This window comes from Varanus komodoensis, unplaced genomic scaffold (assembly GCF_004798865.1).
Source record: "Varanus komodoensis strain SLA01 unplaced genomic scaffold, ASM479886v1 scaffold1, whole genome shotgun sequence".
In the NCBI taxonomy this organism is placed as follows: domain Eukaryota; kingdom Metazoa; phylum Chordata; class Lepidosauria; order Squamata; family Varanidae; genus Varanus; species Varanus komodoensis.
The window spans coordinates 9087383-9113860 of record NW_025335268.1 but is presented as its reverse complement, the minus strand read 5'-3'; the positions used below and the strand labels follow the sequence as shown (position 1 = coordinate 9113860).

The following is a 26478-nucleotide window of genomic DNA, read 5'->3' as shown; positions in this document are numbered from 1 at the left end:
ATGAGTTGGGAGTGGGGGGAACTGCACTGCAGAGGTTCCATTTCCACTTGGAAGGTGAGCTCATGGGTTCTTCAGGGATCAGTCTTACTTCCCAGGCTATTCAACATTAATCCGAAACCACATAGAGAGGCCAACCAGAGTGTGTTGCCATGAGTGATGACATGCAGCTCAAATTATCCTTTCATCTTCATCAGGTATGGCTGTGGAAGTGCTAAACCTGTGCCTGGTTGCGACGGTCACCTGGTTGAGGACTAACACACTGAATCTCAATCCAGGCAAGACTGAGATTCCTTTAGTAGGTGGTTCCTCTGACCAGATGGAGGATGCTCAATCCTTGATCCGTCTTGGCCATTTGATGTTCAGGGGGCCAAAGTGGCACAGGGTGCCTTCTACCAGCTTCAACTGGTGGCCCAGCTATGCCCCTATCTTGACAGAAATAGCCTGGCTTCAGCAATCTACACTGTGGGAGTCACTAAACTAGATTACCGCAATGTGCTGTATATAGTGCTGCCCTCAAGACAGTTCAGAAAAGCTGCAGATTGTGCAAAAAGCAGCTGCCAGGCTTAAAACTGGGACAAGAAGTTTCAAATATATAATTCCAGTTCCATCCAGCTTGCACTGACTGCTTATATGCTCCTGAACTCAAGACCACATCCATGTTCTCCAGTCATGCCAGAGAGCTAGACAGCTGATGCCAGTTGTCTAACTGCGGTGCTTCAGAGTAGAAAGCAAGGAGGCTTGGGTGCCATTAGGATCCCTAGAATCCCTCATATCTTGGTGGTGTCTGTCTTTTTCTCTCCCGTTCCCTGGAATGGCCCCAAACTCAGCCTCTGCTGCTGTGTCCTTGGAGAAAAAGCTGGCACAGTTTGTTCTGCTCTGGCTTCAAGGGGAGAGCTAGAATGCTGAACAATTCTCTGACCCTCCAGGTATATCTATAGGCCTTAGGATTCTGCTGACTGTTTGCTGAGGAAAATTTCAGAGAAATTCTATTGGTCTGGATTTGGTTTTGCTGTGATTGCCTTCCTTAGGAAGTAGCCAAAACATATGTGCAAGTGTCCTGTATTATTTTGCGACCATCTGTCTGGTATCTGTAGCCTTTTCAGCTTCCTGCACTTCAGTTAAAGCCCAAAGGAAGACAGCACGAGCTAATTCTTTCCATGGGGCACTATATTTTGTTTGTTTTTTTTTCCAAATCAGGCACCCTGGGAAGCTTCAGAGCAATTGAGAAATGTATCGTAAAATAAAACAAATGCACAATACATTTGGTTGCCTCACTATTATTCGGTGAGCTCAGAAAAACACACAAGTAAATTATAAAACAGCCTGAGAATTAGGCAAAACAGTGGAGGCTTCTTGCATGGGGAACAAAAACCTACAGGAAATTGGAGGGCAGATCTAGGCACAGGTCTAAAACTGCTGCCTCCCTAGCATTCAGTGCAACATTTAGCAACTTAATGCTAGGGGGATGCAAAATGGCGGGGGCAACCTGAAACTCCCCCAAAATGCAGAAGGGCAACCTGAAAGCACATTCCCCCTCCACCCCAGTAAAAACTCTTATTAAAAAAGAAGAAAGCTATGCAGGAAGCCCTGTCTATAGTAAGCCCTACCTGTGAGAAATTTTTGGACAACTTGTCCTCCTACTGGAGAAATTCTGCAAAAATATCCTCCCCAGTTCTGCACCCACGAAGAGGACTGAGTACGTAAAGAGGTCATTTGGGCACGGCTCCAATTTCTACTGGCATTCTTCTACTGCACAGTTATAGAAGCCCAGAACAAATTGAAAAAAGGCAGGGTCAGGATTAGGTATAGGTAAAGGTAAAGATAATAAAGTAACCAGCATACTTTGAACAACTGCATCACTTTTTAACTCTGCTTACCATTGTCTGCACTGGACTGCGCTCAGTGCTTGGTTTCCTGAGAGACAGAGAGAGAATCTATATAAATGACAATTCCAAGGATAGCATATTGTCAAATGAGGGCACTGTGTTCTTTGTTACATCCTCTGTACTGACTTCAGGTGTCATACTGGTGCTGGTAATGGAACTGATATATATCCACTTTTATATACAGCTTTCTAGCTGGGGCAGAGCTCCTAACACAGGCCTGCGAAAGGGTTTTGAACAGTCTATAGGAAAAGATGGGAGGAGGAGACTGGCAGAGTCCTGAAGCTGATTCTCTGCATACAACGTAGGTGGGACTACAAGTTAAATGTAATTCCACAATTCTTTTCTCAAGGGCCTTTAGAAATTAGCTTTGGATTGAGCACAGGACCAGGTGGTTGGGTGGAGCTGTGTATAAACCCTTTTTTCCCATTCATTTGTCAGCACAAATTGCCATCTTTCCAGCTGCCCTCCCCCACAAGAGTTAAAAGCAGAGGGTTCTCTACCTTTTACTACTTGGGAAGCAAAACTATGAGGAAGGGGGATTTTCAGAAGACAATGGATGGGAATAAAAGGGGTTAACAGCCCCCTACTCTGTCCTGCCTCCACACTGGCCCCCCCACAGGCTGAAGCTATTTGCAGCTGCCTTATCTGATAAAGTACTTGAGGGAAAGAATCACAAAGGATCATTCTGGCCTGCCTAACACATAATTTCAGGGTATGTAGACATCATATTCTCTCTTGGTCTCTTCGTAATTAGACAAATAATACCAGTGAAGAATATGACCCAACATGGGATGAACAGCAGTATGAACACATACACAAGCCATCATGGAAATGTCTAGTAAATGTATTAATCTCTAATCTCCATGAATAATGGTCTTTAGAAAACTTCTGAATATTAGGAGACAACCTCAAACAACAAATTATTCCCTCCCTTTCCTGTTAAACATTGGAACTAAATATCATTATCAGATACGATACACAGTGATCAAATCTCACCAAATTCCAAATACAAACATCACATTTTGATGAATATTTTGCAAATATTCAGATCATCAGAAAATAGTTAAACAACATTTGATATCAAAATTTAGAGAAACATTTGAGAAGCACTGTGGGAACAAATGCATGTTAGCTTTAAAAGGTTTCCCTAAATAATGAGGCTGGGGAGACACTCCTGGAAGACCTGATAAAATGGCTTTTCTCCACCTTCTCTAGTTCAAGTTCTACTCATAAAAGCTTTACCTGAGGTTATTTGGACTCTTCAGGAAGATTCGCAGAAGGAACTCAAACTCTTGACCTTCTTGTGATGCAATTGGAGTAATGATGTAGCGCCCAGGTTTCAAGTGAAAGTAATTAGTGACATCTCGCATTCGCATGAGCCCAGTCTTTTCACATCTGGTTCTGCCCTTAGAGGAAATGGCCAGGTATTCTGATGTGATTATCATTGCATATCATCCTTCTCTTTTGCATATCATTTATTTCTACATTCAAGTGAGCTGAAGAAGAGTGAACAACCCTGGAAATGACCAGGGCTATTGACACCATCGCTCCTAAGCGTCCTCTCCCGCCGGGCAGAGCCCATTCATTCCCTTGGTACACACTGAATTACGGGTGATGAAGCGGGTTGGGAGACGGCTAGAGCGTAGGTGGAGGAAATCACGGCATGAATCTGACCGAACACACTTAAAAGCCCATTATCGGGCCTATGCTGTGGTGGTGAGGGCGAAAAAAAAGATTTTTTTCTCTGCGTCCATTGCCTCCTCACAATGCTGTCCGGCAGAGCTTTTTCGGGTGGTACAAGGGCTAGTTCACCCAGGCCCTAAGAAAGACCTGGTACCACCCTCAATGGCCCGCTGTGACGACTTTGCCAAGCATTTTAGGGAGAAAATTGCTCAGATTCGTCATGAGCTGGACTCCACTAGTGACTCAGAGCCTTCAGGGAAGGAGCCAATGTTGCCGTCTAAATAAATAAATAAACCCTTTGCAAGATAAGAGACTCCTGAAAGAGGAATCATTCATGCCCATATAAAGAATAGGAGAGTTGGCAAATAGACTCCACGTTCCCACAGTCCAACCTTCCCCAATACGATTCCTTCCAGATCTGTTGGATTACAATTTCCAGCATCCCCAACCATTCTTCTTGCAGACTGAGGGTTTGATGGAAGTTGTAGTCCAAACCATCTGAAGGATTCCCATTTGGGAAAGGCTACCATAAGACCAATTACCTGGAAGTAAAACCTGAACATAAAGTGAATTAAGCCCAAGTAAACATCTGTGGTATTATACTGTAAGTAACTCATCAAGATCATCAACAAGGGTGTTGGGAAGTCTTTGGAAGAGCGACAGTTACCTGACTACATCATGTGAACACACATTCCATGTCAACATGTTTGTTATAGTTCTGCTGTGGACTGTGAACATTATATCTATTCTCATAAGAAAATAACATTCCCTGTCATATTTGTTGCTGTTCCAATATTTTCATCGAGATGTAACAATAAATAAAATGCAACAGCTATTATTGTGATGACATATAAAGACAGCATAATAAAAACCCTGACTAAACATATTCCTACAAATACACTGGAGTGTATAAATCCCATTTAGAATGGTTACACAGTGTGGCACAATAATTTATGAGCCATGCCTTTGGGAAGGAAAGAAAAAGAATGTAAACTGCTATCTTGCAAAAAGAAAGAAAAAATAATGTTTAAGGGGAGCATGGGAGATACTGGAACTTCAAAATGTGATGGATTAAAACTTCGACAAACCTAAATGGGCACCTCTTTTGAAGTTAGTGGCATCTTTTATGCATAAGCATTTTCTTTGCCGTAGACATTCAGAATGCCTTTATATTATAAGGCTGTTTTCAACCAACCACCCGGTGTCTTTGTAGCAGGTTCTGCATGAATGTTGTCAAACCGAAGTTTTGTTCTTTCAAACAACTGCATTGAGCAACTGGTCATATGGCTGTTACCGTGCCTTTGTTCTCCCGCTACCCACCATGTGCCCACTAATTAAATCTACATGTTTGCAATCTTAGAGGCAACTGTAAACATCTATTTGTTCAACAACACAAAACAAGTCTTAATTGCACTTAATTTGCTCATCCATAATGTTATGCAGGAAGACAGCTTTTAAGCCACTCAAAAGGAACACCCGAACACCATTAATACTTTTTTCTCAGTATAAGATTTGAATCATCTGTAGCATGACTGGAAGTGTAAACTCGCTGCTGCAAAGGTACTATGAAATGTAGCAAGGATGTGGACAAGGAGCTGGATTGAATCTGGCAAGCCACTTATGTTGGCTTTTATGATTTATTAATTCTACCAGGAAGGACCTTTCCATCTGTGTTTGAGAGGCTCTAAACAGCTCTTTGAGAGAAGAAGCATTACTAGTTGTGGTTTTTCAAAAAGCCAGAATTTGACTGATCCTGATGAAACCAAGCCTGGACAGAGGAGACTTCAATAAATATAGCCCAGGGACTAACATTTTTCTTATCAGTTTTGTTTTGAGACATACATCTAAGAAATTTTCCGAATAACAACAACAACTCTGAGATAGCGTTATACATGTGAACACAAACTTCAATTATTTGCTGTGTTTTGTTGTATCAGATTTGTATGTATGGCAATCAAATGAGATAAATAAGCATCACTTCTTTTTTCTGGTACAAACTGAGTGGATCTGAGGGAGGAGAGAGGAGATGGAATAACTGAATAGCAAAGATGTCATTATTTATTTGAATTTAGGATATCAAGGTTTAAATGCCATGATAACTATGGATGCATGTGAGAAGGAGACTGGAAGACTGAGTTCTTCACATGGCTCCTGAAATAAGCCACCTTCATAAACTTTAAACTATATTTTCTGATAACGTAGATTTAGGCTTAACCACAATTCATCAGGTTAGGACAGCCTTCCCCATCCTTGTGCCTTTCAGACACGTTTGGACTGCAACCCCCAGAATTCCCAGTCAATGGCCCTGCTGGGTGGGAATCCTGGGAGCTGTGCTCCAAATGCCTCTGAAGGCCACCAGGTTGGGGAAGGCTGGGTAAGGATGGCACAACAAGCTATGGCCAGTCGAAAAATGGAAGCAAGAGGCTCAGAACACTTCGTAGCTATGCTGGAAGAGCAGGAGGGTACAGGGGCCCAGGCAGAAGCTAGATCAATTCCTGTCAGAATAAGCCATGCGTTATTGTAGGGATGTTAAACCTTCTTCAGCCAGAAGGCCAAATTCCATGTTGGCCAAATTCTGGGGGGCACATTCCAGTGGTGTGTGGCCCAAACACAAATGGATCAGGGCCAAAGTAAAAGAGGTAAAAGCTATTGCTGCCAGTAATGAGGCTGCGGGTGAGGTATTGCAGGTAGTGCTATGCTGGAAAAGTCTACTTTCATTCAACTACTCTAATCCAATTTTATACAAGCAAAATTATTTTCAAATAGACATTCAAAGAAGAAGAGAATTCCAGAGCAATTCTCACAGGATGGGTTCATTCTTGTGCTTATCTTATGAAATGGATGAGGACTGTGTGCCAATGCCCTGTCTTCCATTTTGCACTCATCTTTCTAGAGGTCTGTAGCCTTCCTTGGCTTCCAACTCTTCAATTATAGCCCAGCAGAAGACATCACACAGTGATCCTTCCCACAGGGCTTTGTCAGATCAGAAAATGCAGGCCGTCATGGAGGCCACAAAGCAATGGAGAGGCGCAGCAGGGCTTGTGGAGAACTCACCGCCTTCTTGGCAACCAGCAGTATTTCTCCACCATCTTTGTGGTGGCCTGCTTCCCATCCACATCCCTGCCACAAAATACTTGAATTACACTAGAAATGGAACACAGTGAAGGACGTATAATGCTGGCCAAGTTGCCATTGTTTTTGCTGATATTGCCACCAGAGAAATTCCTTGAAATTGTCCCCACAGGTTTTCTGCCAACAAATAGAGGAGGAGATTTCAAGAGATTATTTCTACACGGCTCTAATTTCAGCCTCTTAGAAGAACAGGACTACTAAAGCTAAGCCAAAGCAAATGATCAGCGATTTGGAAAAAGGGTGTCTAGACATCTGGAGAATGTTGGAGGGCAGGTGTGGTACCTCAGGTGGGCCAGATTTTGCTGCTGGCTTGCAGCCTTGGCTTATCATAATATCCAAACATGGCGACTTTCTCTCAACCTCAGCTTCCAACTTTCCAGTGGCCTTGTGATAATATAGTCTTAACATTAAAACAGACCATAATAAAACAAATTCAGGAGTTCATTGGAGCACACATTTGGACTGTTTTACTTGTTCATAACTTTTAATCAATTTGCATGAGTTTTGAAGGATTACAGCCCATTTCATCAGATGCTATAAGAAGAACTAGAGGTTTTGAGCCTAAAAATATCAAAGTATCTGAACTACTAAAACTGTTAGCCTACATGCATGCTACATTTAAATCTTGCTTTTTTAACCATAAGACTAACATGCCTTCTATATTATAATAAAACAATAAAGGAATGTAAAACTAATATTGTAACAATTATATAGTAATTGATAGGGTAACAATTGATCAGTAGTTTATCCACAAACACTAATCCATAAAAATAATGATAATTCAGTGCAAAAAAAAAAAGAAAGAAAAGGAAGCATACCTGTGGCCCAACCTGAAAAGGAGACAAGAAGAAAATCAAGTTAAGCATAGAGCTGAAGAATACATGGTTGATATTATGAATAACTCTTTTAATCCATCAATTGGCATTCCATTAATTAGCTGCTTTAGATTGCATTCTTATGGCCTCACAACATTGTCTGGGGGAACCACTGAATTATTTGGAGTCCCCCCTCAGTCACATGTAACATGATTGGTGAGCATGATCTGTAATATAGTTGGGGCTGTTACAGTGTTCTCTGGGGGAAAAAATCATCCATAGAACGCTCCTGAGACTACAGATGTAGAACATTTACAAGAATGCTATTAACACTAAATATCCTTTTAGGAGATAGTCCAGTTAAGATCTAATTAAAAACATACAATTTAATCTGTGTTTAATGAATAAATTAACCATATTGATTACTCAATTAATTATTTTAGTACTAATTATAACTGTCTTGGATCAGATAACAATTCCTGTTTGCTGTATGCAGGTTCTTTAATTTCCTTGTCATCTGTTCTCCTTGATGAGGATCACAAAGCAGCATTTAATATATAAATGCAAAAAAGCTACATGCAACTATAATAATAGTTCCCCCAAGAGACCTGTGTTGAGGTCTGTATTGACTGTTGGGTTTATATAATTGTTTCTGCCTGCGTTCTGAGCTCCTATCTTTTGTCTCTATAGTTCCTTTTATTGCATCAGAAGCTACTTCCAAAATTCTCTCAAATGTTGAAAGCCACGGTTGCAACAGTGCAAGGAACTACTTTCAAAAAGAGAGGCAGCTCACTAGTACAAAATTTCAGAAATTAAGCATTTAAATTTCAAAAAAAAATCAATGCCATTCAGAGCACAGGAGAAGATAATTTGGTCAAAGCAGTCAGACTGTACCAAAATACATTCAGAGTCAACACTGGAGCAGGAATAGGCAAAATCTCCTGCCGTGTGATGGTTTGTTTTGGGGGTTCTGCATCATGCCCTTCATGTGCACTCTACCACCAAATGCCTTATCAGTGTCCTGGGAAACATCTATCAAATGGCAGGAATATAGATAAAACAAAGCTACAGATAGGTAATTTTGCTGTTCTGTTTTCCCATGAAAGCTGTCAAGTGAAAACAAAGCTGCAAAGGGTTGATTTTTGTTTTGTTTTTTGTTTTGGACAGGGACATGTCCAGAGTTCCAATCCAAGGACATTTCCAATATCCAGGGACACCTCCGATCCATGTTTGGTGAGACTTGGCTCAAACCAGCATCCTCTATCCAAAGGCTTCATTCTAGGACACAGTTTTCTGAAACTGTGCTACACTGATGATGATGCACATCATCATCATCATCATCATCATCATCATCATCATCATTCTCTAAACCAAGGGCATGTATGGAGGGATGGATGGAGGGATGGACTGACTTTTTTTTTTTTTTTTTTGGGGGGAGAGCTTCTTTGTAAACATTTACTTGGATGGGAAGCAGGGAGTAGATTCCATTTTTTAAAGGATGCATTAACGGGCATTACTTACCTTGTCTATCAGGAAACCAATGCCTCTTATATTATTCATAGGTTTTTGTGACAAAGACACTACAATATTGTAGTTCTTCATCTCAGGCTCCAGTACCTGGACAGAATATTGAGGGTTTCTTGAAAAGGAACCTGTTGTGAAAATGATAGTTTCTACCATCAGACACACGCAACAGAGCCCAGACTTGTTACCTAAGCCCTCTCCTCTTTATCTCTGTATTGCACAATTACCTGCTAAACTCACATACTTGTTCACAGTCTTCTGAGTGAGGCAAGTGAACACAATACTTTGTCTACCCAATACTGATGCAGGAGATCAAGTTACTTCTTAAGTGATTATATCTTAAGACTTAAATTTACAGAACTAGGAACTGGGACTCTATGATCTCAAATTCCTTCTCTATATTTCTGTGTAATGATGAGCATGCCCTGGTTAGAGCTGGAAAGCCATTTTGCAAACACCCTAACCCAATAAGCATAAATATGCAATACAACCCACAGTATTGCTTTCCCTGATCAGACACTAATAATCAGTTTGAAATGTGTTGATTCAAAAATTAGAGAAATGATTAATAAGCAAAGGAGATTTACTAGCAACTGATACATTTATTTCACTTTCTATACTGTTTGCATTTTCCAAGCACAAGTTTGTTCCATTTCCCTCCTGCATTAATTTGTGAATTTTTAAAAAAGCCCACATCAAAAATTGTATGTGCACCAGTAGATCTAGCTATACAAACTTGTCTTAGCTGTTTAAGTTGTTAAAATTCTGTTTTAATGCTTTAGTGAAATGTTATAATGTTTTACTGTTATTTTTATATTGTATTTTATTGTACACTACCCAGAGAGCTTTGGCTGTTGAGAACTACAGAAATAAAGGTGAAAACAACAACACACATTAAAATACAATTTTCCCTAATAGGGACAGTATTGTTGCTTGGAATATTGCACTGGGACTCATAGGTTCTGGGGTTTAGTCCTGGGTGACTGGGTCACAGTAAAGCTTGTGGGGTGACTTTGGCCCAGTTACAGAGTCATTGTGAGGATAAAATGGAAAGCAGGAGGGATATCATGAAGTTGCCTCAATATAAATATATTATATTGAAGTTGGCACAATATAAATATATTAAATGAATAAGCATTTTTGTATGCCGCTTACCCTAATGCATGCATATTTGTATGCAGATTTTGATTGGAGAGGTGCACCAGAAAGGATAATTGTGTTCTGCTTTGCAAACTAGTTTAGCAAATGGTACATATTAAAATGTGAATCAAATGCATTTCTTCCCACTCGTAGCGCTTATTAGCATTATGTTGCATACCTCTATTTGGAGAGACTCCTTGGAAGGGCACATCCATGGACCAACTGCTCTGATCTCTGAAGTCCAGGAACGTTGGCACTTTATTGCAAATGTGCACAGTTGTAAAATTGTCTTTAAAATCTTTACATGACATCCTGACAAAAAACAAGATGTTTCATTGTTTTTGAATGAAGTCTTCACTTCTGAAGTCTTCACTACAGCTCTTCTGAATGTTGAGGGAAGCCAAAAGAAATTCTCAGAAAGAAAATGTTGAACACTTCTATTTAACTTCCCATCCCACCTCCAACAGCACATTTTCATCACATTCTCAGTCCTTGTTCTGCAGCCGTGAAGACTAGAAGCATTTTTGAAAGTGAGACATGAAATGGCAATTGGCAGCTGCTACGGTTATAGGCTGCCAATCCTTTTCTTAGAAAAGACTCTAGAGACTGCAGACTTATGTTTAATATATAAATACAGCAGCATCCTTAAAATAGGAGTGCCCTGTGCAAGAACAATGCATGGTTTCATATCTTCTAGGTTTGGGAGTCTTAAGAACGCAAATAGAAATGCAACAACAATAACGACGACAACAACAACAACATAGCATGACAATACCAGAACTCGCCATCATCCTTGTCCTCATAGAGAGTTTTCCTGTATTGTTCTGGAACTTGATACCATTCCACAGAGCTGTAAAAGTCATAAATAGTGATGAAAGGCATTAACTGCCTTGTAATGGCATCAGCTGTTTGTAGACATTTTAACTTGTTCCTGGTAGGCATCAACAGCACTTGGGCCCATGACCTGTTGACTAAGAACTTTCACTGTCCTGACAAGGTCCCTTCTGAAACAAGGAAGTCCTCACAAGCATTTTCCTCACCTGTTAATTCAGCTTCCAATCCATTCATTTTCACCAAAAGAGAAAAGGTACTGTGGCTCCACTAACTGCACTGAAAGCCCAAGGAGCTTGGCCACAAAACCTGGAACCTTGGTATTTTGGAAGGAGGGGCTTAAAATGGTGGGGAAAAGAGAAGCCATAAGGGTGAAGCCTGCAAGGAGGGTCTAGAAGGCAAAAAATACCTCCCAACCTCCTGCAGTTGCCCACCCCTTCACTAGGAGGAACTGAAACCAGTCCCTAAAATCAGCCAGACCAGGTTGCCTGACAGGGCTGGCCCTCCTATTAGAAAGAGTGAGATAGGCTGTTCAGGCAGCAGATTTAGGGTCTCATGAAAAGGTGGCAAATAGTTTTGAAATGCTTTTTTTAAAAACTTCCAGGGATGGGGTGAAGAGCTTGTGGAATTTTCTCTCCTAGATGTTTAAAAACACACACACATATCCTCAACCAGTTTTGGGTACTCTGCGTTGTGACTTGATAAGGAATAGGCATTTGCTGATGCTTCTCAGGCAAAAACTATCCTGGGCCAGCTCAGGAGTCTAGGCAGAACAGGCTGGCTCACTAGGAGGTGACCTAGTCTGACATGTCAAATTAAATTGCAAAGACAATTGCAGGGGAAGATAGACTTAATGAGATGCTCACTTTTCTGCCATAAAATATGTTGGGAGTAAAAAAATGGTTGCTTTGGACACTTGTTCTCAAGGGTTGCTGGCTAGGCTTCATAAGAACCAGAAACAGAAGGAGGAGGAGAACAGGAGGAGGCCAGGGAATCTGGGCCATCTCGAGACACTGAGATGAGAGAAGCGGAGACGCTCATCTCAAGGCCAGATTTCCCAGGTGGGTAGGCAGTTTCTGGGAACAACCAGGACATACAGTTGGCAGGAAGGGACTTGGAACAGGAGAGTTTCTCAGATGAGGAGGACACAACTCTCGTCTCCATGATGCATCGTCTGCAGAGGAGCGTGGCCCAATTAGAGGACTGGTGTGCAGTGAGGAGGCATGCTCGCTTTCAGAAGGCCCCTCCCAAAGGGCTGGGGCCTGGGCATGATCTTAAGGATTGTTCCTGGAGGTGAATGTTAGATTGGGTTCAACAAACTGCTCTGTGCGTGCTCAGATTCATTCCAGGTGTTTTGTGCTTTTTGGTCAATAAAGGACACTTTGCAAGGAAAAGGTCTGTGGCTTTTAATGTGCAAAGGAGGAACCTCAGAAGGAGGAACTTCTTGACAAAATAATTGGGAGAAATCAGTTGGTGGAACTACACCTACGGGTAGAATTGTACATGTGAGAAATATGTTGTGTCCGATAGACCTGAACCAAGGTGGGGCCAGTTCGTTGAGCACAATAACAAGTGGTCTCATGCTCTCACAATAACAGGAAATGGCTACGTGCTAGGAAAGCATGGGTATGCAACACTGAACACGCTACTACATGCAGCAGGACTAGCAGCAGGACTAGCAGCAGGAAGTAGGTTTACTCCCCTTCACACACACACTTAATTATGTGACTGGATTGTAAGTCATTGCAAGATTGACAACAGGACATTCCTCACCCTGGTTAAAGTTTGTCAGTACATCTCTAAGTCGTACGCAATGGCATGCAACAATGAGCTTGCTAAAGCAGAAAGTAACCGCAAAACCCTTGAGCTTCTGTACTTCATGCTTGCTTGCTTAAACCGCTTGTAATTCTCCCACGGGCGTACAGAGTAACGGTTAGCGCCAAGTACATCCGGGTAGAAAATGTATAAAAACTGTACCATCCCAATACCAGGGACCGCACTCGTCTCAGAGTGTTGGTCCCTGCGCAGGTATAATAAAGGACCCTTCAACTCTCCAAACTTCTTGTCCAGTGGTCTCATTTGATCGCACTACAACAAAATGCAAATGCACCTGCAATGGGAGGGGGGGTGGCAGAAACTCAATGAATTTATATGGAAGCATAAATCTCCCAGATTCAAGGCAAACATCACACAGCAGCAAATATGCATTGGCAAATATTATATATTATTACCATGCTTCAGTATTGGAGGCATTAATGCAGTGGCTTCACATCCACTGCTGATGCTGGAACAGGAAGGGTGAGTACTCTTACCAGAAATTATATGGGGAAGCTGCCAGGAAAGAATGGTATCCCAGTCCAATGAAATCAGGTATAATTACAAAATTATGAAGATATACTGATATTAGCCATACAAATTTCCTTTACAGTATTAGTAATAATTAAATGCAGGTTTAAAAAAGCAAGAGAATTAGAAGATTTTGGTACCTGGATTTTAAAAAAACTCTCAAGGAATAATAGGATGTCATGTTACATCCTAATGATCAATTATCATGGTATTATTCTTTATGCATTAGAAACTATATTCAAAGCACTACAAGAGGTGTAATTATGAATAGGACATTAACCCCACTGAAAAAGATTCAAGAAAGAAAGGGGCATTATCAGTGATATCTAAGATTTTACTGAAAACATAGGAAAGATATTTTGAAACAAAATTGGGAGAGAGAGATAATATAATCTGCTTCTGTAATCCGCTTAGAGACTCTTTGGACTAATTTAATGTTGAATATAAATTGAATAGATGATAATGATGATGATATCAGAATAATGGACAGAGTCTGGGCATGCATATATATGTGTGTGTGTGTGTGTGTGTGTGTGTGTGTGTGTGTGTGTGTGTGTAATAAACAATTTCTTTTTCGGTGTATATTGCTTCAAAGTATAAGGTCTCTGAAATGTCAAATAAATTGTATTATACACCTGCAAACATTTCAAGAGTGCATACCAGATGCTGGAGAAGGGGGAGGGAGTACATTTGCCCATATTTGATTGGAATGTTTTTGGATTAAAACATATTAATCAGACATGGTAAAAAGTATTAGAGAAATAATAGGATGTGGAGTTCAATTAATTCCCCAAATTATGGTATTAGAGGCAATAAAGAAGGAACTCATAAAAGGACATATAGCAGTGGTCACATATATGGCATGTGAAAAAAGAATTGACAGTCCTTTCTTGGATCCTGAATATGCACATTACTGGGATGCTTGGAATGCAACTGGGACACAGCTGAAATAAGTGTGAAACTTCTCATTGGTTTCAGGAATCTCAGATGACACATTTAATAAGGAAATAACTATTTGATTCCCTAACTGCAGCAATCCCACTACACTGACATTGCAGCCATGTTAATTCCCAGTTTTATAGTTAAGTGATAATTACATTGTCTTCACAGCAGTAAGTGAGTATGTATTGCATCGATCCACACAACATAAACTGCTTTCCCAGCATTTCATCTGCACGCAGCTTAGACTTCAGCGTCGTACAAACGGGGGCCTTGAATAAACAGGTTCAGCTTTGCACAAATAGGGACCTTTGTACAAACAGGTTTGATCATCCCTGACCATTGGCCATGCTGGTTGGGACTGGTGGAAGTCACAGGTCAAAATAACTGGAGGGATCCAGGTTCTGAAGGCCATTAGCTGAGCACAGAACATGTCTACATGAGAACATGAAGGAGTAACAAGAAAATGGTACGGTACACGAAGCAGTAATACAAAAAGTCGCCTGTACAGTTTACAGTCCAGGAGCATCGTTCTCTGTTTTCTATACAGTGCGTTACTGCAAAATTACGAGGCATAAAACATCAGGTTCTCTTAGGTCTCCCGATTCCAGTAAATCCATGCTTGTGAATTCTTCTTGAGTCTACAGAATGAATGGGCTACAGTACAAGTGAAAGAAGATTTGTTGTTGTTATGTGCTGTCAAGTCATTGCCAACTTGAGCAATGACTTGATAGCAAAAGCCCTCCAAAATGTCCTACCCTTGACATCCCTGCTTAGCTGTTCTAAATTCAAGACTGTGGCTTCTTTTATGGAGTCAATTCATCTCTTTTTTTATCTTTCTTTCCTTCTACTGCATTTGACTTTCACGATTGTCTTTTCCAGTGAGTCTTGCCTTCATTGCCCAAATCTTGGATGGGACCATTAGCCACCAAAATTGAGTTTTTAGCCATGCTGGAGCGAAATATCTGGGCTCCCAAATGGGATGGGAGTCAATTTAGAGATAGGTGTCTGATTTTTTTCAGATATTTTCAGCAGCAGAGGGGCGGTCGCTTATTGGATGGCAGATAGCGATGGCAGCAGCCTCTCCACCATAGTTTAACATGGAGCTCTGTGCCACTGCTTCTGGCATTGATGGTGGCATTTGCAGCACTGGGGATGATGTTTTGGGTGCCCCCCTCACACTGAGTAATTTACGACCAAGAAGATCGTTGCTGCTGTAGCTGCAGCCACAGCACTGAACAGTAACCTACAGATCAGCCTTTTCTAAGCTGGATCTACCCCAGTTCCCATCATCCCCGACCACTGGCCATGCTGGTTGGGCCTGATGGAAGTCACAGGTCAAAATAACTGGAGGGACCCAGGTTCAGAAGGCCAGCACAGAGATAGCTAACAGAAGTCAAACCAATAAATTAGAAGATAGCCATTTGGTCTAAATTGGAATTATTTACAACAATAATTAGATTCAGAGAGTGAGATAAAGGGAGTGAGAGATCAGTTTAATCTGAATAAACAAAAGTGGAATGCAGGTGATTTTGGATACATAGTCCTGAAACAAAGAGCTTGAAATGGCAGCTGCTAGATTAGCTGATTAGCCCTTACAATGGCATTATTATACTAAGATCCTGTATACTGGCTTTTGAAAGAGCATCCTCACACCAAGATTCAAAGGATTCCTTCTCCTTATGGTAGAAAATCTTTAAAGTTTTACCCATCACTCCAAGCTCCATTCCATTCCCCATGGCCCCAAGGATTCCAAATCCTGATTAAATATTCTGTCCCTTCCATGTAGGGAACCTATCCAGAAAGAGGAAAGAAAAAGTCACAGTCACAACTTTGCATGCCTGGGTTGTTCCATCCAGAAAAAATGGCATGTAGATGCATTTGCTTTTATACTTTGGAGATTAAACTTTTGCTCCTGTTCTTGACTATCAGCAGCTAAAGAGTGATGGATGAGGTCCTTCATGCAGTGGCCTTGCTTAAATCCCATTGCCTTCAGTGACATATAAGCAGCCTAACGCTGCACTAGGGAATGGGGAGGTATTAGCTTGCTGTGCATTTTAATACAAACTTACCAAGTCCTCATTTCTGAAGCCAGCACAGCAACCCAAAAGCAGTTAGACGTCAATATTTGCATGTTTACAAATTTTGCAAAACATTTTTTTCAATTAAAAGGGGGGAAATGCACACAGAAGTGCATAAATTAATGAAAATAACAGACAAAAACACATTATACTAGGGAGAGTTGATTGCAAAAAAGAATACATGAAGAAATATAGGGATATATTTGGGAAAAGGGTATACATAATGGCATATACTGGGAACAATGCATAGAAAATATGTATGAATTTTCATGTGGTTTTAAAAAAATTCCCTTTTTTAAAGTACACAAATGCAGAAATGGATGAAATAGGCATAAGGTTAGAAAAAAAGGAAATGGGGTGAACCAGAAATTGACAAATCACTACTGTTCATAGGGAAGAAGCCAATGCATTTTCATTGCAGCACACAGGGAAAGAAGCACATGAAAAGCAGTAAAGCAAAGAACCAAAGGAATGTATGAAGAATAATGATGTACGTCTGGAGATAATGGCACACTGCTGTACTGTGCAAAACCCTTTGAGCATCCTGAAGTGCTAAATGAATACATATAGGGTTGGACACAGATTGAGGCATGGGCAACTGAGTTGGCAGAAGTACATTTTTCTACTCCTCCTTCCCACAGTGACCCTCTGAGTCCCATGAAAATGCTGCACAGAGAGCTATGCTGTGGGGAGTGGGAAAGCCAGGATCCCTGAGCACACCGAGGCACCCTCAAGAAGTGGGAACTGTTTTATGCATGAAAAGCAGATCTTAGACCATACTATTATTCTTTTTATCATTCTTATGGATGTTATTCCCTCACTTGAGACAGTGACTTAATGTGCTTAGAACAGAAGCCAGAAAATCTGGCCAGGTTCATGAAAGCATGTGTTGAGCTCAGATATGAGCATTCCATTCCCTGGGTCCCTTCAGGCCCCATATATACACAGTTAGGAAATTAAGATGCTCATATAGGTTGAATAGTCTGCACAGAAAGGAGGGAGCAGCGTCCGTGCCTGCAAAGGATACGGTAGGTTCTTTTAGAAGCAATTGCTCTCTGTATTTCCAGTTGTGAATAAAATGAAAACATGACTAGTTCTGAGGCAGATGGGCCATAAATCTTAAGAGTTTTGTCAACCTGGGAACATAATCACTGACTTCCAGATTCTCTTCACAGTGTGACACTAACACATCTCTCTCTACCTCGGTCTCTAATGTCCAAACAAGTGCGATCTATATGGTCTTGGTGTGTATTTTCCATCTGACACTACCTGGCAATGCTGTTCTGAAAATCTCGTTCACATTGTTTTCATTCTTATTCAATTTGTAGAAGAGAAGCTTCTTGAAAAAAGAAATCCAGAAGAGAAAAACAATTCAGAAATAATGCATGAGGTGGGTTGTTCTTGCGCTCACCTTACCTTTGAGGTCGTCAAAGAGTGTGTGAAAGGGGGCTACCCTGCACTATCGTTAGCTTTCCCCACTCCTCTTAAAGTCCAGGGGAGACGTCATGAATTAATTCCTCCCACAGGTTTTGTGGGATTTTTTTCCAGATCAGAAAAAACAAGCAGCCTAGGAAGCTGCAAAGAAATTTCTCCACCAGTTCTGTGGAAGTCCACTTCCTCCTGTCGCCCTCAACTCCCCCACAATGCCTTGGAAAGGCCAACGATGCGGTGAAGGATGTAAAATGGTGACCAGGCTGCCCTGATGTTTGTTGAAGTTGCCATTAATAATGGCAGCACAAAACCCCAAGCCCTGAGGAAAAATGAAACTGGCTACCAGCACAGCTAACAGTGAACTCCAGCCCATAAAAGAGTTTGAGAATTTTTACTTCCCTTGAGAGAGTCAGTGAAAATCACACACACACACGCACACACACACACACACAGTCAATTTCTCTGCCAATAAATAGGCCAAAATTTTCAAGGGAATGTCTGCACACAGCTCTAGTATTGATTTCCAGTGGATCCCATGGGTATTTAGTCATTACAAAATCCCATAGTTTATTTAAGTCCCTGATATTTTATCCCCCCCCCCCCCCCACACACAAACACACACACACTCACACCTTTAATAATAGACAATGGCATAGGAATTAAGTGTGCTACAAATAAAGCAAGCAAAGATGTTAGGATATCCCTTTTTGGAACAAGAGTCATAAAAGGTATTCTCCGTTCTTAGGGCCAAGTCAGCCGTTCGCCTGCCCCCTCCTCAGCATGCATTCACCCCGTTGTGATACTGAATGGACAACATTTAGAGCAAACTGGGCAATGCACAAAGAAAGCCTGCAGCAACGTATGCAGCCAATCTGACGCTTTTTGCCATACCCACCAGCTGTGCCCCCACAGAGCCCAGTTCCTGAGAAATCTGCTTTGTGCAACAGATTAGATGGAGTGGTTTCACATTAACCCTTCCCACTGACATAATCGTGCTCGTTAGCTCAGGGTTATTGGACCTCAAGCCTGCCGCCAGGCATTAGCTTAGCTCTTCCGGGCTCCTCAGCATCCCTTCCCTTCCTCAGGCTCCGTCTCCTTTCCACCAGCAACAGTCATGGCGTCTGCACCGTTTCCCCCTCGTTTTAAAGGGCTGAAATGCCTCTCTCAGCTACTAGGCTCAGGTACCAGCACTAAGAGCTTGAGGGTAATATATGCTGGGTATTTTGGTCCTGTTCCTTTAACCTTTGGCCCAACTTCACTAGAATGACTCCCCCTGCCCCAAGAGTGAAATTAAATTTGGTCATTAAGCTGAAAGAAGTTTAACCACCCCTGTGCTGGCAGGATGGGGAGGGTGCTCCTCCCTTCCCTATAATCCTCTGCACCAGAATCTGTTGCAGATGGTTGTGGGACCCTTCAGAAAAATTAGGGGGCAGAAGGTGAAAAGATGGGTGAAGCCCTGCTGTGTGAGCAGATGTCTTCTCATGCAACAATGGTTTCACCCACAGGGGAAATCTGGGCTAATCTCATAGACGAGTGGAGAGTGCTTTGTCTTCAGGATTCCATTCATTTGTAATTCAAAATGATAGTGAGGTTTGTACCTTTTTCAGGTATAAAAATTGTCAGATCCTGTGAGCCGGTATCGCTCCTGCACACAGCACTATGTAACTGTTAATGTGTCATCTTCTTCACCCAAACGTTGCTTCACAAAAAGGCTTTGCAATATAATTGTAATAATGATAGATTAACTCATAATAATTCTATTGTGGGCACAATCCTATTGTGATGTCTATAAGCCTTGGAGTTGGGCACTTACAGTATCTCATGATGACTGAGAGGAGCAAAGAGGCAATCTTCACCTCCCCTTCCTCCTGCTCTGCACATTTCACTCAATAGGCTTTTTCCCATATAGTTTTTCCCCCATTGAAAGATATACAGGGATATTCAAGGGCTCAAATGTAAGGGGAACATCACTCCAGGCAGTTTTACAGGACTAGTTTTCATCCTATGTTGCTTTAGCTTTTTTTAAATATTTGCATTTTGGAAAGATTCTATAGTCTTTTATTGTATTTTTAATGACCTGTTGCAAACTGCTCAGAGTTTTTCAGCTATTGGGAAGGATATAAACAAAATTAACAATAATACCAATTATACTAATAGTTGGGAATTTGGGGGCATGGGGGGACTGGAGAGGCTGCAAGATACATCATAAGCTAGCCTGTTCAATTCCCTTCTCCCCACTAACCGGAATATCCCCCTTTTCCTCTCTCTGAAATCCGCACAGCGCTTTCCATGCTGGCTGCAAGGGAAGGGGACTGGAGCTCCGGTTGCCCGCTCTGTGGTCATAGCACTATCTCTGATCTCAGATTGGGGAATCTAAAAAGGACCTTCGGGTACTGTCTAGGGGCCTCAAGACTGGTCCCTCAGTGTAACAATCTGCATAACCTTTCCTGCACAGCACTGGAATATTTGCTTCTACTTCCAGGGAATGCTCAGCACAAACACCAAGAAGCTTCTCCATTTCATACCTTTTCCCAGTTCATTCTCACATGGAGCAGAGTACTTAGGTACATGTGTACTTAATGTTGTTGTAGGTGTGTGAACTCCTGAGTAGCTGTTGGGGGCACAGTTCACACTGACACTGACATTTCCTTAAGGATGGGGAAAATTCTTTTTGTTCAAATTCTTATCTAGACTTTTCTAGTTCACACTTCTCAAGCCCTTTCACAATCCAGAAGACAACTACATCTGAATATTCCTCTCCCTACGAATTTTGTGGAGCAGTTCTTCAATCAAAGAATGTTTAAAAATGGATTCCATGGGGGAAAGTGCACATGAAATGTGTACATTAGTAAAAAAGCATTCAAAACACACCATTTTAGAATAAATTGCTTGCAAACATGTTTATACTTGACAAAATTAAGTCTAATCTTGGGGAAATGCACACAAAACTGCAAACTGATGTGAAAACAGGGCAAAAATCATCTCCATTTTCATATACCAAAATGCCTTGATATACATCACTCTGCAGAATTGTGGGAAATTAAAGTGCAGCTCCAAGCCAGGGCTCATGCTTCCATTGCTAGTAACTACTGCCACCTACTTAGCCTGCCAGCATAGGAGGGAGCCCCCAAAGGGGTTTTTTGCCAAGGATCCCTACAGGCCTGGAGCTGTTCCTTCAAAGAGGGGATATCCACATAGTAATTCAGAAGTTCAAAATATCTGAATGGAATGACCTTCAGTTGGGATGTAAAAAAGTATTCCTACCACCAAGTTCCTGACAGAGAGCTTGAATTACCCAAACAGACACATATTTGTGAGTATTCTTCCTGCTGTTGAAGGTAGGAATGCCAGAGGATTAGTGAAGGTCTTTGTCCATCTGGCCCGCTCTTTTGTCACAGTGGATGTGAGCATCATAACCAATGGTTCTGTGGGGATAAGTTACCCTTATCCTGAAAGCAGAACCACTTAACTGCAGTAAATCCTTGGCTTTCTCTTGTGATTGCTGGATTATTTCTTTCTACCACATTGATCTCCCTCTGCAGAAGATCATATTAATATTTAGGCAAAGGAAGGGCTTATGCTTGGAAAGGATAAACATGGTAGGTAAAGAAAATGACTTCTTCATCCAGCCCTGAACTCTTGACCCTGCACTTGAGTAGACACAAAGCATTTCCAGGTAGTGTGTAGTGCAAACCTATAAGTTTTTGCACATATGAGGTGGGACCCCAAAACCCCAGGAATTTATTTATTAAAAAAACATGTATTTATTTTTACATGTTCAAACTTCAGTCACCTTCAAAGTACTCTCCCTTTGATGCAGTACACCTATCGAGAAGTTTTTTCCACTGCTCAAAACAGGTTTTGAATGTGTCAATGTTGATGCCTTTCAGAGCTTCTGACGTTTCTGGTTTCACCTCTTCCACATCAGCAAAACATTTCCTTTTGAAGAGTTTTTTCATCCAGGGAAACCAAAAAAAATTGCATGGGGCAAGATCGGGTGGATAGGGAGGGTGGGGCACAAGGGTCACGCTGGTTTTGGTCAAAAACTGTTGAACTCTCAGCTGAACAAAATTTTACCGCCTCACGCTGTTTGTATAAATCAGCCACCACGATACAGGCAAAATTTTCCAAGAAAAAACCTCACTGAAGCTGAATGCAGCCTCTCACAAAAAATCCAGCTGGATGCATTGATGCAGATGGGTTCCTACAACACTCACCTAGCAGGGGAAGCCTGTACCACACGGATCCTGCCTTCCAGAGGATAATTCCTGGGTTTTTTTGGGCCCCCCCCCCTTGTATGTCAGTGTGGCGCACTTCACGATGCTTTCTCATTCACTTCATGATGGTTTGTGACATGCAGCACATAGCCAAACTATGAAAATTACTGCCACGAGCTGTAAAAACGACCACAGTTTGGTGCGCGGACTAGACAAATTCATGAAGGATAAAGCTATGAATGGCTCTTGGTCATGATGCCTCCAGGATCAAATGCCCTTGTATATATTTGTGTCATTTTACATTACTAAAATATTTTATTCTCATTCTTTTCTATTTAAAATATTCTTGGCTGCCTTTTAGGGCAGAAAGTCTCCAGGGTGACATAACGCCATAAAACTCATGTGATAAAAACTGATACAGCAAGAAAATCAATAAAAACCTTGCAACTATAAAGCTCACATAATCAAAACTGATACAATAAGAAACAAATGGTGGCATAAAATAAAACCTTGCACATACAACTATGACTACAAGCCAGACTGATAAAATATCATTGGAGAAGGCCAGAGTAAAGTAGAAGGATTTTAGGGCCTTCCTAAATGCCTCCTTTTATGGGGCCTGGCAGACCAGTGGCCTTGCACCAGTTGCTAGAGAGCACGAGCGGAAGGTGCACTTGCGCTTCCGACTGCTTGCGCATCCCCATCCGGCAGCTGGTTGGCCACCGAGTGAAAACCGTGCTTGACTAGATGGATGCCTGAGTCCATTTGTTCAGCTCTGTCAAGAGGATTGCATGCCTTGACTCTTGAGTGGCAGTGGAACTTCCACTGGAGCAACAGTGTGTCTCTACGGATGAGGCCTGAATTTCCTTTCAATGTCCTTCTCATTATTATTGATGTATTATTTATTAATTATATGTATATCCCGTCTTTTGTCCTTCCAAAGAACTCAGGGCAGCTTACATCATTCTCTTCCTCCTCTCCATCTTATCCTCACAACAACCCTGTGAGATAGGATGGACTGAGACTTGCCCAAAGTCACCTGTTGAGCTCCTTGGTTGAATGGAGACTAGAACCCAGAGCTCCTGAGTCCCAGTTCTGCACTTTTGACTCCCATACCACACTGGCTCTCTGTATGAGTGCCTGGCCCTTGTTTTTGCAGAAGAAACAGCCAAGGATGCAGGCGGGTTTTACATTCACACATAAAATCAGAAAATGCTTCTGGGATTCATTTCAAGAAATCTTGCAAGATGTCCTCCTTGCTAGGATTTCTTTTTCTTTGATTAGAGCTATGAATCTGTTTCTCCTCTTGGCAGCTCCTTCTCCTTTGACCTTTCCTCAATAAAGGCTGACCTGCTCCTTCTCCCTGAACCCTCAGCCATCCCATGAAGTCTTTGCTAACCTCTTCAAATCTCTAACTGGCTTGCAACACAATATCTCTGCTATATGACCTTTCACATCTCTGACATGGAAAGAGGACCTTGAAATGTTAACAGGCTCTTACTGCATTTAATGTAATCAGTTTTGCTCCAGAATGGAGTGTTTATACATCTAAATTAAATTAACTCTACAGATTGAACCTGCTGAAGTTTCCATTCTTTTAATTTGCTCTGGACTCTTAAAACTCGCCTGGGGCCTCTTTTCTAGGACCAAGTTATCTTCTTTAGCATCCATGGCTGAACCAATGAGTATTAATTACGATCTCCAAGTTTCATCACTCCTGATACTTTGCTGAAAAGTGACTAGCTGAATGAGTCACTTTGCTAACTTTATCATCCTTGTACTTTTCCATATCATCTCCAGGTTTTCAAAAAGGCACGAATAAAATTATGTGATCTCTGTGACGCAGGGATACCTAGATGAGATTGACATAATTTTACCTTCTGGTCCTAAAAGCAATGACTCTACAAAAATAGAGATAGGCAGCAGCAGCCAGGATCCAGTTAGGAGAAAAGGAAGGAAGGAAAGAAGAAAGGAGAGGTATGTTCACTTTTTTACCTCTGTGGCCCATACAATGGTGTAAACATGACCTAGCACGATTCCATTCTTCAACTCAATGTTATTTCTGGACCTCTGAAAGGGGAAAGGGCAGTCAGGACCCCTCTGAAAGCACTCACAAACACAATTACATCTGTGCCAATTGGATGGTCACTTACACATTGCCAAAAAGGAGACCAAAAAAGGGCCCCAATTTGCATAGTATTTGCACATGCAATTTTATATGTGTAGGTACATATGCAGAAATCATCACTACAATTTAAATACAAATACAATACATTTCACCCCAGTGGAAAAGACTAAGTGACTGGTGTGCTGGTTCAGTTTGCTGGGCAGACACTAACTCTTAGAGGAACTTAAGGCCCGTGGTGCTCTTCTTTTTTGGTCCTTCTCTTCCAACCAAACTTCAGCTGGACATGTCTTCAAATAGAGGACTATCTTCTGGAGCTGTCTAAAACAGAGGTTGATCCAGTGGAAAGTAGGACACCTAACCACTAACTGTGCAGTTTATCTGATGAGAGGAAAATAGAACTCCTTCTATAACAGGAGCTTGGCCACAGCTGTCTTTAGACAGGTTCAAGCTAAAGTTAGCTCAATAGCTGTGGATCATGCCCAGCTAGAAGCTTGGGAATCTCCAAACTTTGCTGTCTAGCGCAGCACAAGCAGGAAAAAAGAGGTGTCCTGAGTGAGTGGACTGCAGGGCCCAAACATGGGTTAATGGGGATAGGTACACTTCGCGGAGGCCCAAAGGTCCTCTGCAAGCACATCGCTATGAGTTCAGATAATAGGTCACACATGATGATGCTTATGCCATTTCCCTGTATCTGTGTATTGGCAGTAGGTGTTCAGCTCTTGCAAACTCTTGGGAGATTTGTTGGAAGCGATTGGAAGCAGCGTTAGAACAAAACAAGTAAAGTTCTGCCTGTTGAGAAAATGGTTGAGGCCCTCCTCCAGAAACTCATGGAGATGAGGGGGTGGCTGGGAAACACAATCCAGCTTCCATGTTGCCTTAGAATGGTCGTATGATATGTCGCTTGGGACAAAACCACAGTATGACTCCAGGCACATCAGCAAAGCACCATGGCTCCTGGATTCAGCTGCTCTCTGGATTTGGGCTGCGTAAGAAGGGGACTTTAATGTGTTTGTTGCTGCAACTTGATAGGGGATCTGCGTAGGATATGTTGTCACTGCTTATTTTGGTAGATATTATTTCTTTATGAATTATTTTAACTGTAAAAAAAACCCCTGTAGGTATTATTTATTTCACCTCTTTCCCAGAGAGGACATTCAAGGCGGAACACAAACAAAACCCAGCAAAATTTAAGAGTATAGCTTACCATTCTTTATTTAAAGAACAGCCTTAACAATACAAATGAATAACGCAACCATGTGTGAAATAACAGTTGCCATTAGGGCTTCCCTCCTCCCCACCCCCACCCACCTGTTATTAAAACTTTTAATCAGCTGCCTTTTTTGAGCAGTTTTTATGTACCATTGAAAAGAGTGCAGTGCTGGGGCCTGATAAATCTGTTACAAAGTGCTTTGCAAAGTAGGCTTGTCCCATGATTGGCACTTCTGTTCTGAATCAAATGTACCCAGAAGCAAACTGGCAGCCAGTGCAGTTCAGCGAAAACAGGCACAGTGTGGCATAGCATGGTCAAAATGCTTCTACCAGGCAGCCTCTTGCTGTGATTAGTTTCAAGCCTCTTTTCAAGGGCAGTGGCATGAACAGCAGGCCACGGCAGTCTGATCAGAGCTAACTAAGGCAGGACTGACTGTGGCAAGGTCTGCCTTGACTGGAAACGCTCATACCTGGTGAGCCAGCCGCTGCTGGAAAAAGATGCTCCTTGCAGCCGTGCTGAAGTGTTGAATCAATTGAGCACTCCAAACTATGAAACTAATATTCAGAAAGAGTGGAAGTCCAGTGCAGTGCAGTGCAGTGCAGATAGGCTGCATTCCTTACCCAAGTCCAGTAATCCACTTACCAAAAGGACGTCCATATCTGTGCTGTTTTTATATTAGACGAGTTCTTGACTAACATCACTGATTGCCACTCCAAGCACTCCAACTTAAAAGTGCTTTTTTTTTTACCACAACAGCTCTTCATGCCTGGGGCTCAAAGTACCTGCCTGTGATTGCATGTCCATATATGAACGTCTTTGTTAAAAGCCTTTTTCCAGGTTCTCCTGTCATCAGAAGCAAGGTGGGTTGTTCCTGGATAATTTCTCAGTAGTGACACCTTAATTGCAGAATGTTTTCCACAGGAAGACCAGTGCCAGGCCAAGATCTTCCAAACCTTTTAATCTGAGCTGTTTAACCATGAGACTTTTACAAATTTTCATAGCAAACTGCTTTTTCCCTGTAATATTTTTCTGTAATGAAAAGTGCAATCCTATGGATATTTAGTCTCAGCAGTGTCTCTCCAAACATGCAAAGGGCTTCACCCAAAATGCTTCTC

General features: G+C 41.7%; 1 protein-coding gene across 1 annotated transcript in view; it reads right to left on the bottom strand.

The window, feature by feature from the left end:
- Positions 1-26478, bottom strand: part of CAPN13 (calpain 13) — a 90143-nt gene that overhangs the window by 28096 nt on the left and 35569 nt on the right. The window contains exons 6-13 of the mRNA XM_044450335.1: positions 24021-24095; positions 16005-16090; positions 10956-11030; positions 10390-10492; positions 9281-9298; positions 9038-9220; positions 7520-7531; positions 3129-3292 (exon numbers count right to left, since the gene is read on the bottom strand). Of these exons, the coding sequence (XP_044306270.1) occupies positions 3129-3292; positions 7520-7531; positions 9038-9220; positions 9281-9298; positions 10390-10492; positions 10956-11030; positions 16005-16090; positions 24021-24095 (716 nt within the window). The remainder of the gene's footprint in view (positions 1-3128; positions 3293-7519; positions 7532-9037; positions 9221-9280; positions 9299-10389; positions 10493-10955; positions 11031-16004; positions 16091-24020; positions 24096-26478) is intronic.